Source organism: Peromyscus maniculatus, chromosome 14 (assembly GCF_049852395.1).
Source record: "Peromyscus maniculatus bairdii isolate BWxNUB_F1_BW_parent chromosome 14, HU_Pman_BW_mat_3.1, whole genome shotgun sequence".
Taxonomy (NCBI): domain Eukaryota; kingdom Metazoa; phylum Chordata; class Mammalia; order Rodentia; family Cricetidae; genus Peromyscus; species Peromyscus maniculatus.
In genome coordinates this window covers 14,786,366-14,801,048 of record NC_134865.1, presented here as the reverse complement: position 1 = coordinate 14,801,048, position 14,683 = coordinate 14,786,366, and the positions used below count along the sequence as shown (strand labels likewise).

Genomic DNA, 14,683 nt, shown 5'->3' with positions numbered 1-14,683 from the left:
CCCATTATTTTAAAATTCAAATTCATAGATTTGTAAGAATAAACTTGGGCTAAGGATATTGCTCAGTGATAGTACATGCAAGGCCCTGGGTTCAATCCATAACACTGGGGAGAAAAAACAGGCATACTTGATGGGCTCCTAAGAATAAACTATTTAACGTAGTAATTTCCGATTGCAAAAAATAAAAAATAAAAAAAATCAGATGACAATTTCCTTATCTCTCTGCTTCCCTACCACCCATCACCACCAATCTAATCCAAAGAGAAAAAGTGCAGGACAGATGGGCTTAGTAAAGTAGGAAGGGTCACAGGGACGCTGGTGAACAACTAATCCATGCTTGCATCTCTTAAAAGTTTTAGAGTTATTCAAATCATAAAAGTGAATTTATTTAAACAACTATTTCTGGAACTCCGGAATAACCACTGTGCCCAACAACCTACACTGATCCCCACACATGAAAGACTACAAATACTTGACCCAATAAATGAATGCTCTCCCAGAAAGAGAACAGAAGGGAGAAAAAGGACAACTCCCTCTCTGACAGGCACTGAATTCTTCTAAATGGCTTTTCTCAAATGAATTGAAGACAATCAGTTCAACAAGCTTCAGGAAAAAGTCAAGGTGGGAGAGTATAAGTGGTCTGGACGTTTTACTGGTCTGGTGTGTTTTGTTTGAGACAAGGTCTCAGGGCAGACCAGGCTGGTCTCAAACTTGCTGTGTAGCTGATCTACCTGCTGCCACCTCTTCCTGCTGGGATTCCAGGTGGGCACCATTACACCTACTTTATGCAGTACTGGGGACCAACTCAGGGCCCTATACACATTTAACAAACACTTTAACCCACCCAAGCCCTTTGCTCAGTTTTTTTTTCTAAGTTATAGAAAAAAAATAATTATATTTTACCTTTAAGGAGTTTCCTGTGTGGAGTAGTTTCTTTAAAATCAAACCTGAAAAGAAAAACACGGTTTTAATTATCACTATCTTCTTCTCTATTTATATATGTCAGAGTTCTCGGTCAGACTTGAAATTACTTTTAAACAAGTCCTTGGCAATCTCTAAATTGTTCTTGGTGACCTTGGTAACCCTTTGATCAAAAGTGAGGTCAGAGGGGCATATAAAAAAGTCACCTTTCAACACAGTTAAACATGATTTATTTATTGACAAAATTTGGTCCCAAAATTGTGCTTAACACAACAATCTATTACATCTCTTATTTACACTGAAAATATAAGTATTTTACCACTAATACAAAAAGCTACTGTAAAAAAGGTTTTAATTAAACAAAATAATATTGATTAATTCCACTATTTCCTAATAATTTTCATTACTATAACATCCAGAAGCACATCATTCACTGTGAACAAATCTAAATACATATTATGTTTGTTAGGATTTAAACACTTATTGAGGCCTAAATCAATGGCACATTGAAGCTTAAATCATTTCCTTCCTTTCTTCTCTAGAGGAAAACATTATATACATTTTAGAATTATCACTTCAAAAATATTTTTATATTACTACTTACTTATAAATACATTCATTTCTTGGGATCAATTGCTTAAAACCTTATATAAAGGGTATCATAGACAGCAATTCATTTATGTTACTGCTTTTCATATCTAATATTAGCTTTTCAAATTTATCTATACTGGTCTATGTAGCTCTAGATAATTCATTTTAACTACTTTAATACTTTATCATTATACAAATATACCAAAAATATATCTTCTTTATATAAAGACATTTGGCTTATTTCCAAATTTTTGCCACTATCAAGAGTACTATAATAAATGTTATTATCCATGATTATCTGCTATATATATGACTTTTCTTAGGATATATAAATTGCAAAGGAAGCACTCACTTTCAGCTTTACCAAATATTAAGAAATTTTAAAATATAATGATAATTAACAATACCAAGCAATGTAGTGCGTAACAGTGCTCTGGTATATGATGGCAGCACACAACCCAATAACAAACTCTAAAATTTGATAATCTAATTAGTGTCAAGTTTAAATGTTTCCATTTGATGTTTTCTAGTGACAAAGAATGACCTTTTGTTTCTCCATTCAAATTTTATTCAATTGTTTGTCATGTCCTTTTTTTTTTTTTTCCTTTTGGTTTTTCGAGACAGGGTTTCTCTGTAGCTTTGGAGCCTGTCCTAGACTAGCTCTGTAGGCTGGCCTCGAACTCACAGAGATCCGTCTGTCTCTGCCTCCTATCAAAAAGCGGGCTGGGATCACAGGCGTGTGCCACCACCGCCAGGCCAAAAGGGAATTTTTTTTTTTTTTTAACAATTTTTCTTTTTCCTCCGAGACAGGGTTTCTCTGTAGCTTTGTGCCTTTCCTGGATCTTGCTCTGTAGACTAGGCTGGCCTCGAACTCACAGAGATCTGCCTGCCTCTGCCTCCCGAGGGCTGGGATTAAAGGTGTGTGCCACCACTGCTGGCCTGTCATGTCCTTTTGTAATTTTCAAGTGGACAGACTTTTCTAAGTTAAAGATCTGTATTGTTTTTAGTTATAAGTATGTGTTTGTGTCTGTGTGAGTGAATACCATGTGTGTGGTGCTGTTGGCAACCAAAAGAGGACATCAGATTTCCTTGGAGCTGGAATCACAGGCTGCTGTGAGCTGCTTGCAGTGGGTGCTGGGAATTGAACTCAGGTCCTCTAGAAGAGCAGCACATCTTCTCATCCACTGAGCCATCTCTCCAGCCCTCAAGTTTTTGTTTTTGTTTAATATAAAGAGTTCTTTATATATATATATTGCCTACTAATTTTCTGTCAGCTCTATCTCAGGCAGAGATAGGAGAGGCTAGTCTCAGCTACACAGTAAGAGGACAGTCTAGGCTTTTGAAACTATATCAAAAACATCAAAAAGCAGGCTGGGGAAATGGCTCAGTGGTTAAGAGCACTGACTGTTCTTCCAGAAGTCCTCCAAAGGTCCTGAGTTCAATTCCCAGCACTCACATGGTGGCAATCAACCGCCCTCTTCTGGTCTGCAAGGACACATGCAGGCAGAATACTATATACATAATAAATAAATATTAAAAAAAAAACAGCAAAAAGCAAGTGTTTGTATGTGTGTGTTGTGTGTATGTAAATTTCAATGAACCAATACTTTTATTTTTAGGTGTACTTTCTATATGTAAAGAAATCCTTGACTTTGGTATTACAAAGATAAAACAAATAATTTTTCCAAAAAACTTGTGGGCGGTGGTAGTGCATGCCTTTAATCCCAGCACTCAGGAGGCAGAGGCAGGCGGATCTCTGTGAGTTCGAGGCCAGCCTGGGCTACAGAGTGAGTTCCAGGAAAAGCTCAAAGCTACACAGAGAAACCTTGTCTTGAAAAACCAAAACCAAAACCAAAAAACAAACAAACAAACAAAACTTGTGAGGTGTTTGCCTTTGTTGTTGTGTTGTTTTAATTTTGGATTTGGGGCCAGGCTGGCCAAGAGTTCACAACACAGCTGAGGCTGGCATATGACAACAAATGGATTCAAAGACTAGGTGAGGATAGAAGTCTCCTAAAACTGGATTAGGAGAACTATCTTCTAAAAGCCACAGAATCTTACTTCAACAAATCCATTTTACCTATGCAAACTGTATCTCTGAAAGAAGTTATTTTAAATCAACTACAGTCACAGTTTCCTTCATTAACAATTCATAAAAGCTGACAACTGGTAGGAATCATCTGAGTGACAGAGGAAAATCACCATTTATGAATTTTCACAAGTTATACCTAATTGTGGAATATTATTAATCATGACAACTTTGTAATAACAGCTCAAGAGCCCTGTGGTTATAATTTGAATGTAGCAAAACCTGACTTCATTGTTTAAGCTTGTTTCCTGATAAACAGAAAGTCTGTTTTCTCTTATTCTCTCTGACAGCAACCTGCAGCATACTCTTTCCTCCCCCCCTTCTCTCTCTCTCTCTCTCTCTCTCTCTCTCTCTCTCTCTCTCTCTCTCTCTCTCTCTCTCCCTCTCTCTCTCCCTCTCTCTCTCTCTCTTCTCTCTCTCTCTCTCTCTCTCTCTCTCTCTCTCTCTCTCTCTCTCTCTCTGGCATTTGCATTTCTCTCCTATTTCTGATTCACAAAGATATTTATCTTGTCTAAGCCTACTTCTATTTTTAAAATAACTCATCATCATTGCTAATGCATTCAGAATAAAGGAAGAGGTAGATCACAAAAAAAATATTGTGTGTCAAATCAACATATATACATGAATAGATTTCCTCCTCCCCCTCTCTCCTCTTCCTCAACTCATCTGTTCTGCCCATTTTTTGTGTGTGTTTACAGGAAATTGAACCCAGGTCCTCGCATACAAACCATGACATCTACTACTGACCCTTGGCCCTTCATTTAAATTTTAGTCTTAGACTCTCAATCTGCCCTTGTATTTTCCTCTCTATAGTACTGAGTAAGGATCAAATTTAGAATCTTACACATTCTAGGCCAGTACTCCATCACTGAATTCTATACCCAGCTCGTTCCTCACTCTTTCATTTTCAGATGGGGTCTTGCTTGCCCAGGCAGGCCCTGCATTTGTGATCCTCAGGCCCCAGCATCCTAAGTAGCTGGGATTAGAGATCTGTGGCCCTATACCCAGTTCCCTCCTAAATTCATGTATGTACATGTACACATGCATATGTGTGTGAAAAGTGGAAGCCAGAGGTTAACATTGGTGCTTTCCACCTTACGTTTTGAGACAGGGTCTCTTACTGAACCTGGAATCTGTGGTCACATGGCACTGGGGTTACTGTACAGATGTAGTCACTCTCAGCTTTTAGATCTGGGTGCTGGGGATCAGCACTCAGGGTGCAGCTTGTCCAGCAAGCACTTTACCTACTGAGCCATCTCCCTAGCCTCTTATATTCTGTTTCCTAAAACAAACCATGAACTCATTAACAATAACTGAGATACCATTATATAGTTTATTTCAGATGTGAAGTGTGTATTTATATTACTTACCAATACTATGAAATTGCCATCGCTGATGAATTCTTTCTGGAAGAAGTTGTAAAATTTTCTAAAAATCAATATAAGCAAAATAAAGAGTAAAATCAAATAATGTGTCAATATATTGTAAGGCATGAAATATTAGAGGACCACATTAAAAGCTTCTTATGTTAAAGTATAGCAAATACAAACTAGTAAAATATTTGAACTTTCCCACCCAAAAAGTAATAAGTAATACTAAAGAAATTTCGGAAGAGAAAAATGAGTGGAATTTATCTTTAACAGTGATAAAAAGTAAGTATGGTCTCCTTTTGATGGCTACCTTGGTTGTCAACTTGGATGGATCTGGAATGAACTAAAATGCAAGCATCTGGGAACTCAAATGAGGGATTTACTTGAATCTGGAAGACCAACTCTAAATTTTTTTTTGTTTGTTTTTGTTTTTTGTTTTTTGTTTTTCAAGACAGGATTTCTCTGTGTAGTTTTGCGCCTTTCCTGGAATTCACTTGGTAGCCCAGGCTGGCCTCGAAATCACAGAGATCTGCCTGCCTCTGCCTCCCGAGTGCTGGGATTAAAGACGTGCGCCACCACCGCCCAGCAACCTGCCCTAAATTTACATGACACCTTTTGGTAGCAGATCAGATAAAAGTAGATGAAAGAAGTTTTGCTTTTTGCCTGCTTGCTCTTATTCTCGCTGGCAAATTTATCCATCCTCCTGCTTCAGCATTCCTTCACTGACATTAGAATTGGCTTCTTTTGACTTCCAAAGTAGACCAAAGACCAACAGCCCTCCAGGAATCCTCTAGGCTTCAGTGCCAGATTGGGTCTGCTGACCTTCAAGTTCACAGACTAAGTAACTAGCAGATTCTCAGTCTCTCCAGTATGAGACAGCCACTGTGGGACCACCCAGAATGTATTACATAAGCCAATCTAATAAATCTCTGTGTGTGTGCATGTGCGTGTGCATGTTGCTTTAGAGAAGCCTCACAAATACAGATTGTGGTACTAGGAGTGGCTCTAGAGAAACAGAATTCTAAGGGTGAATTTCTCTATTGGGTTTGGTCCTATCTGGAGCTGGCTCTCCAACTCAATGAAACCTACAGTTCATAAAGGTTCCCCTGGCAGCATGAAGAGCAACTAAGGCTTTGTAGTACTGTGTGGCAGGGTTAGGGTCCCTGCAGAGAAGTCCTAAGAAACCATTAGTGAAAGTAAAGCCTTCTCAGTTTCAGTGGGGACCCCAAAGTTGAAGGAGTCATGGAGAGAAGCTGAGGCTTGCCATCCTGTCAGGGTTGGAGTCCCTGCAGGGAGACGAGGAAAGGTCAATGTAAGGTTTGAGCCTCAGTTAAGAGTAGAGGCTGCAGGATACGGGAGATGCTAGGACCACAGGACATCTGCCAAGAAAAGCAGCGGCTATGAAGTGGAGCTTGCTTGAGCCTCAAAAACAAGCTATGTGTGCTGTGGATGGCAGAGCTGGAAAAGTGAAGCTGCCCAAGGCTCTTTAGAGCCCAAAAAGTCAGTAGTGAGTCCCAGACATCATACACTGAGCTCCTTATACTTCTGGGTCTGGGTTCAGATTTGACTATAACCATGCCCTGGTTCTTCCTTCTTGGAAAAAAATATATTGAACTTGGTTTTGTTTTGTTTTGTTTTATAGGAGCTAACAGCTAAGAGATTTTGAACTTTTAAAGGGGACACTAAACTTCTAAAGAGTTAACAGTTTTTAAAGACTGGAACTTTTAAAGTTATACTGTATTTTGTATTATGATACTAACATATCTTGGGAATAAACAAGAAAGGAAAGGTTATGTATCTGATAGTAATGTAGCTGTGTATCAAGTTAACAAGGAATAGATTGTACTGATTAGGTTTTTTGTTTTGTTTTTGTCAACTTGACAGAAATTAGAGTCACCTGGAAAGAAAAAAACCACAATTGAGGAATTGCATAAATCAGGTTGGCCTGTGGGTATGCTTGTGGGGCCTTTCCTCACACCCCCACAGGGTTTCTCTGTGTAGTCTTGGTTGTCCTTAAATTCGATCTGTAGACCAGGCTGCCTTGAACTCAGAGATCTACCTACCTCTGCCTCCCGAGTGCTGGGATTAAAGTTGTGCGCCAACAACAACCAGCTTGGGGCCTTTTCTAAATTGCTGCCTGATGTAGGGAGGCCCTGCTCACTATGGGCAGTACATTACTAGACAGGCTGGTCTGGAGTGCATAGGAAACCAGCTGAGCATGAGTGAGGAGCAAGCCGATCAGCAGCACCCTCCACAGTCTCTGCCTCAGTGCCTGTCCCCGGTTCCTGCCCTGCGTCCCTGCACTGACCTCCCACAGTTAGCAGCAAGTAAGAGCTGAAATAAACCTTCTCCTCCCTAAGTTGCTCTTGGTCAAAATGTTCTACACAGCAACAGAAAGGCAAACCAGGACTCTCTTTCATTATTAAATATTGATTTTAATATATTTCAAAATGATTTTTTACTTTTCTTAGAATTTTTGCATTGTAGATAAAACTTGAGATTTCAATTAACATTTGCAGCATAGATTTTTTTCCCCCTTCCTGTTTCAATAAACCTAGGATAATATTTTGATTTCATAAAAATCTCATTGAACCTGAGTCCTGGGTTCAATACCCAGCAGCAGAAAACAAAAAGAAGGGGGAAAGAAAAGGGAGAAGAGGAAGAGGAAAGGGGGCTGGAGAAGGGAGGGGAGGGTAGGAAAAGAGAAAAGGAGGAAAAGGAAAGGAAGAACGAGGAGAAGGGAAGACAAAAAGGAAAAGTTAGGGGGGAAAGAAAAGGAGAAAGGGAAAAAGAAAAGATAGGGCATGCTACATTAATTCATGTGAGCCCAGAGGTACTTGGATGCCATAATGGACATAGGTAGGAAAGCAAAAAAATTTTAAATTTAGGAGCTTTATAGTGAAGTTACAACACACAGATTAATAGAAATGGGTTAATTTAAGTTATAAGAGCTAGTTAGTAATAAGCCTAAGCTATCAGCCAAGCATTTATAATTAATATTAAGTCTCTGTATGGTTACTTGGGGAGCGGCTGCTGAGACACAGAGAAACACCACCTACAGAGACCCTGTCTTATGAAAAAAACAAAATCAAAACAAATAAATAAATAAGGATAAATCCTCTACTCATATATAATATCCAAGGCTCTAGAGGTTAAAAAAAATCTGTGTAAACTATAAAAATTTTCATTTTGCAAATATGCTATCAAATTAATTTTGTGTTGTCAAAAGCATAAACATAATTTGTCCCTAAAAATACACTGTACCTCAAAAACACAAACTCATTCAGATACATTTTTAATTTATAAATTAAGTTCTGCAAAAAGCTGGCAGATTAACTGTGTTTCATTAACTATGATATATTTCTTCATATGTTCCCAGAATTATTTTTGAAAAAGTTTAAAAGGTATGATTCACAGCACTTACCTCAAAAATAAAAAGTATAGCATCCAATTCCTCTCTTTGAGACTTGTGACCTGAAATATTTTTAACAGAAAAACACTTTAAATATATTATTTTATAGTATAAAATATAACTACTTAATAAACTTAAATGTTTCAATCCCTGAGCTTTTCTTCAGGGATTTTTTTTTAGGAAATGCTAAAGTGTGGCCTATTTATTATACAGACAGTATTATAGGCCCTCTCTATTCTTTAGCATAATTACTCTAAATTTAGGTTCTAGGTATGGGGGCTGGGAAGCCCACACTTAACATGTACAAGGTGCTGGATTCAATCCCCAGGATAAACACAAAAATTTAGGTTATACTAATATAAGTAATATTATATTAGTATAATATAATATTTAGGTTATACTAATAACAAATCATCATATATTGTGGGTTCTAAATGAGCTCTCAACATGAAAAACACTATTCCTATTACTATTCAAACATTCCTAGGGCAGAACAAAGAAGGTAGGTGGAAGAAACCAGACCAGGAAAATGCAAATGTTCTGAGCCCTCACAAAACAATAAGGAGAGTCAGAGGAGTCTGTTTGTTTCCTTTCAAATACAGCTGACGATACTGTTAGAAGAGTATCAAAATAAAACAATACTAAAATTCTAATCCAGTTCTTCTTTTTAAGTTGATGCTTATGACTACTAGAAACATACAGCAGAATATATGCTAATATCTTACCTTTCTGTTTAAGACTAGCTTCAATAGTCACAAAATTTTCAAAAAACACATAGTATATATGTGAAAAATGTTGGTCAAAAAACTGTTTAAGGTCAATAGATTCTGCATTCTCTGAAAAACAACAACAAAAAACAGTTCTTAGCAACTATTCCATCAAGGTTAAATGGTGATTAGCAAACATTCATAGTGCTAAATCTCCTTCAAGGTCAAAGATCTGCACTTGAAATTCTATATATACATTTATATAACTGTTTCTTCATTTTTGCAATTTTTGCCTTTATATATTTCAGTTTTAGTTTTAAAAAACTGGTTAAGTTACCATAGTCTTTGTTTTATAAAAGCAATCAATGTTCAAATTAGGTGCAGTGGTGCACAGCTGTAATCCGAGCTACTTTGAAGGCTGAAGTAGCCTAAGAAGCATAGTGAGACCATGTCAAGACACACAGAGACTGACTGACTGACTGACTGACTGACTGACTCAAAATCACTACTTCAAAGATCTATCTTTGGGGATGGAGATGGAGAGTGTTCAGTGGTTAAGAGCAGTGGTTGCTCTTCTAGAGGTCCTTCAATTCCCAGCACCTACAAAGTGGCTCACAACCACCTATAACTGTAGCCCTACAGGATCTGATGCCCTCCTCTGGTGTGTAGATGTACATGCAGACAAAAATACCCATATACATACAATGCATAAATAAATAAATCTTTAAAATAAGATCTATTTTCAATTCATGGCTTCAGTTTTTCTAATATCTCCCCTAACAGTTAAAGAACTATTGTAAGAATAATTCATGAGCCGGGCGGTGGTGGCGCACGCCTTTAATCCCAGCACTCGGGAGGCAGAGGCAGGCGGATCTCTATGAGTTCGAGGCCAGCCTGGGCTACCAAGTGAGTCCCAGGAAAGGCACAAAGCTACACAGAGAAACCCAGTCTCGAAAAACCAAAAAAAGAAAGAAAAAAAAAGAATAATTCATGATAATTCAGTAAATAAATAACCTAATAATAGGCTTTGTAAATGAGCATTTGAGGATTATAAAACCCAAAACACAGACTGCTCTCAAGAATTTGTCAGTACAGCATACAAGCAAAACATACAATTCTATGCACAACAGAAAGTTAGATTATGAAATTGAAACGAAAGGACCTTATAGGGGAATTCAAAACACAGAATTATGTTCAAAGTTTCATGAACTGCAGCTGCTGTCCATGTTCTGAACAGCTATACTTTACAGCCTGCATTATAAAAACTACCTATTACCTGAGTATAACAAAGAAAAGTAGTCACAGAATACAAATATATTTTATAGAATATGAAAATAAGAATTTTAGACAACTGTGATCAAGAAAAACATTTTCCTCTTGAATGCACTGAAGAACTATGAAATGAGAAGGAAATACATTAGTTACATCTCAACTTTCTGAAATGCTTAAAAATACAATGTCCCAAGAGAAACAAGAAAATGAGAATAACAAAACAAAACAAAAATTCAAAAGCAAACGTGCCTCAACCAAAGACTTCCCAACATATTAGGAGCTGAGATATTGTCCCTCAATTTCCTTCCCATATGGCTATCAACAAAGCCTGGAAGCTGCACACTTGGATAAGCCTAATAAACAAGTACTGAGGCCAGGCACAGTGACGCACTCCTGAAATTCCAGTGGGGTTTAAGATGGGAGGATTACAAAGTCGCAAGCCAGTTTTGGGGCTATACAGCTAGACTTGACTGAGCAGGGGAGGTGGGTCTATCAAAATTAAGCTGATTTGTTTGTTTTTCTTTTTTACTTTAAGATTTATTTTTACCTTAAATAATGTGTATGCCTGTTTATCTGTGTGTATGTGCGTGTGAGTGTAATTATCTATGAAGACCAGAAGAGGGCACTGAATTCTTTGGTACTAGAGTTAACAGATGATTATGAGCCACCTGATGTGGGTGCTAGCAACTGAATTCTGGTCCTCTGCAAGAATAGTCCTTGCTCAGAACCATTGAGCTACCTCTCCAGCCCCTCTTAAAAACACAATAGCAAACAAAACCTCTGGTAAAATGTTTGACAGTCAATTCACAGAGTTTACATGGCAGAGGAAAAAACAAGGCCAAACTATATAAAATATAATAGGTCTTCACGGATTTAAAATCTTCCTTCCTCCTCTTTCTCTCCCTCCCACAGAGATAGCTCAGCATTAAGGGCACATGGTGCATTTGCAGAGGACCCAAGTTCAATTCCTAGTCCACACATGATGGCTTATAACCATCTGTAACTCCACTTCCAGGAGATCCAATACCCTCTTCTAGCCTCCACAAGAATTAGGCATACACACAATACACAGACAGGCATGCAGGCAAATCATTCATACATTATATAAAATAAATAAATCTGAAAAAAAAATAGTAAGAAGCTCTCTAGAACAATTCAAGAGAAAAGAAAATAGAAAAGGAAGGATATTTATAGATAGGTTACAGGAAAATTCAATCAATTCTGTACCATAATACCAAATTTTATTCTTTTCAAATGCCCACTAACTTGTCCGCATCTCTGTTGAAGGCTCTCGCTCCTTTTGTGCAGTATGAGTCACGCCCCAGTGGCCAGGAATATTCTCCAGTCACTGCACGGTCTTCAGGAGCACTGAGTGTGACTTACTTACTTCAACAAACCTTTAACATTTTCATCTAGGGAAGTGTTCTGCAAGGTGATGATCCACCCACTCACCACTATCACCAGAAAAAAAAAAAAAGGCTGATTAAAAAATACTACCTATCTCCACAAATATTTCTGTTTGAAAGTGTTTGTGAACCAGTATTTTCCCAAAGAAACTAAATAAACATTTCACCAGAAATTCAGATTAAGGTTTCTGAATTTGAAAATGACTCAGGCCTTGGAATGCTTTGTAGACCTTTGGGACTATTAAATTTAAGTAACAGGATAGTTCTAGACTTTAGTTTCCACAAATTAAAATTTTCAGATGTTCCTTTGGGGCTTTAAAAAAAAAAGGATAACCTTTAAGAACCTGGTAATACATTTATTCTCTTTCATATATTTTGTTTGTTTGTTTTGTTTTTTTTTTTTTTTTTTTTTTTGAGATGGGGTTTCTCTTTGTAGCTTTGTGCCTTTCCTGGATCTTGCTCTGCAGACCAGGCTGGCCTCGAACTCACAAAGATCCACCTGCCTCTGCCTCCCGAGTGCTGGGATTAAAGGCATGTGCCACCAACGCCCAGCTTCTTTCACATATTTTAAAACATTTAAATACTATAGCATGTATGTAAACAAAAAATTTAAAAGTCAGAGGTCAGCTTTCCTTTTTTTTTTAAGATTTATATATTTTATGTATATGAGTGATCTGTCTGCGTGCCAGAAGAGGGCATCAGATGCCATTACAAATGGTTGTGAGCCACCATGTGGTTGCTGGGAATTGAACTCAGGACCTTTGGAAGAAGAGCAGTCAATGCTCTTAAGTGCTGAGCCATCGCTCCAGACTCATCGGCTTTCTTTTTAAAGCCTGAGTAGTAAATGAGTCCCTGAAAGTTCACTAAATGAAGCTGGTTGAAAATCAAACCTTGGGCCGTTTTCCATTTGGCCGTCTGAAGGTGGGTCAGCAGCAGCTAGCTCTACTGGACTCACCCACAGAGGTCAGCCAGGGTGCTCTCAGCACATCTGCTCTAACCACCATCGTTTATCTGGAAATACGGCTCAACATGTGCTGTCAGTGTTTCTGTCAGTCCTTGAAGGACATGGGCTTCACCAAGCTGGACTAAGAGACCTTGCATGGATTATTCAAGACTGCCTACCCAGTGAAACTGAGCACGCTAGTCTTTACAAAAGAATTTTAAAAAACGTGAAGATCTTAAAAAAAAAAAATCAAAAATTAGGCTCAGAAGGATGAAAGACAACCATGGGGCAGCCTGGGTCCTCATGGTCCGGCCTGCCTGAAGCATCCACATGCCCGCCCAGTGCCTTGGGTCAATATGATAAGCAAATATATGGTGGTAAAATCAGAGCAAAAGAGAAGTGAAATGGTTCCTATGCAGTGGTAAGATGCAGTTCTGAAGAAGCAAGGGCTGAAAGGAATGGGCTGGTGTTGGTGACCTGCTTGCCACATGGGACCAGAGTGACACCTGGGCCTGGGCTGCTGCCTAAGGCCATATCTGGGTCTGTGGTCCTGCTGCAGCTGGGGTCTGTGATGATGTCCATGGCCCATGTTACCACCAAAGCCATGGGGATGCCATTTTGTGGCCATTTTGGTGTCCGAAGATGCTGCTACTGGGGCTATACTTGGGTCCCTGGCCCTGCAGCAGCCAGCGTCTGTTTTGATGTCCACAGCTTCAATAACCACTGAAAGCCACAAAGATGACCAGGGTCTAGTCAGACACCTGTATCCCTGAGTCCATGATGGTGTCCAGGGGCCACACTGCCGCCAGGACCATCCTAATCTGGGATGGCCTGTGCTGCCACTCTGGGGCCATAGTGACATCTGAGCCTGAGCATAGGACCGTGTCTGGGTCCATAGCCCTACAGCTGCCAGGTCTGGGTTGATACACCTGGCTCCTGATACCACTGAAAGCCATACAAATACCAGGTGGCAATCAGAGGGTCATGCTGCAGCCAGAGCCATACAGATCTGAGTGGTCTGTACTGTGACAAGGTGCCTTGGTGATGTCTGGTCCTGGGTTGTAGCTGAGAGCCATGTCTGGGCCTGTGGTCCTACCACAGCCAGGACCTGTATTGATATCTGTGGCTCCTGTTGCCACTGGATACCTGGGGTCCAGACAGCTACCTGAGACCATGTTGGTGTCCAAGGACCTTGCTGCTGCCAGGGCCATGGTGGTGTCTGGGCCTGAGCTGTTGCCAACAGTCATGTCTGGGTCTGTGGTCCTGCTGCAGCTGGGGTCTGTGATGATGTCCATGGCCCGTGTTACCTCAGGGGGTCGGAGGAACCATGTGTGTTGAGATCCTAGTGCTGAGCCAGCACCACCCCTCACTAGCTTTAGGACAGCTGGCCCTGCCCTTTGTTGGACACTGCTGCAGGAGAGTGGCCCTACCCCCACTAGAGTGCTGCTCCCCCCACACCTGCACTCAGGAGGCAGAGGCCTAGGGGAGATGGCTCTGTGCTTTGCCTGAGAGGAGCGGTCACAGTGCCTGAACTGACCGGCTCAGCTATCACCCAGACCCTCATCCTGGGCCTTGGGTTGGCCCACCTTATCTACCCCATCTGTGACCTGCTGGAGTGCATGAAAGGACTGGTCCTGCGGAACAACAGCTGCAGGATCTCCATGACTCTACACAACAGCAGGATATCCAGTAGGAGTTTCGGTGAGGGTCCTGTGACGATGGTGTGCCAGAGGCCAGAGGCCTTGAACCAGACCAATGACTCACTGTGATGAGCATTTGTGGGTGGGGCTGAGTGGACAAAAGGGTGTACTGTGTAACACGCTGCAGCTCCCGATGCCACTAAGGATGAATGAAGAGGTGTTGGAAAGACAGAGAAGCAAGATGGTTTTTGTTTTCTTGTTTGTTTTTAATTAATTGGGGGGGGGCAGCTCTTTTGAGGAGGATGCTGCAGGGTGAAGGGTGGATATGGAGT

At 39.9% G+C, this 14,683-nt stretch overlaps 1 protein-coding gene across 12 annotated transcripts in view; it reads right to left on the bottom strand.

Annotated features, from left to right (window-relative positions):
- Positions 1 to 14,683, bottom strand: part of Ralgapa1 (Ral GTPase activating protein catalytic subunit alpha 1) — a 216,549-nt gene that overhangs the window by 178,099 nt on the left and 23,767 nt on the right. For all 12 annotated transcript variants that reach the window (XR_013044288.1, XR_013044287.1, XR_013044289.1 and 9 more), the window contains exons 2-5: positions 9,109 to 9,219; positions 8,396 to 8,445; positions 4,972 to 5,029; positions 904 to 947 (exon numbers count right to left, since the gene is read on the bottom strand). Coding sequence is in view for 8 of the 12 variants with exons in the window: in XM_076550636.1 (XP_076406751.1) it covers positions 904 to 947; positions 4,972 to 5,029; positions 8,396 to 8,445; positions 9,109 to 9,219 (263 nt within the window). In the remaining 4 variants the exon portion in view is untranslated. The remainder of the gene's footprint in view (positions 1 to 903; positions 948 to 4,971; positions 5,030 to 8,395; positions 8,446 to 9,108; positions 9,220 to 14,683) is intronic.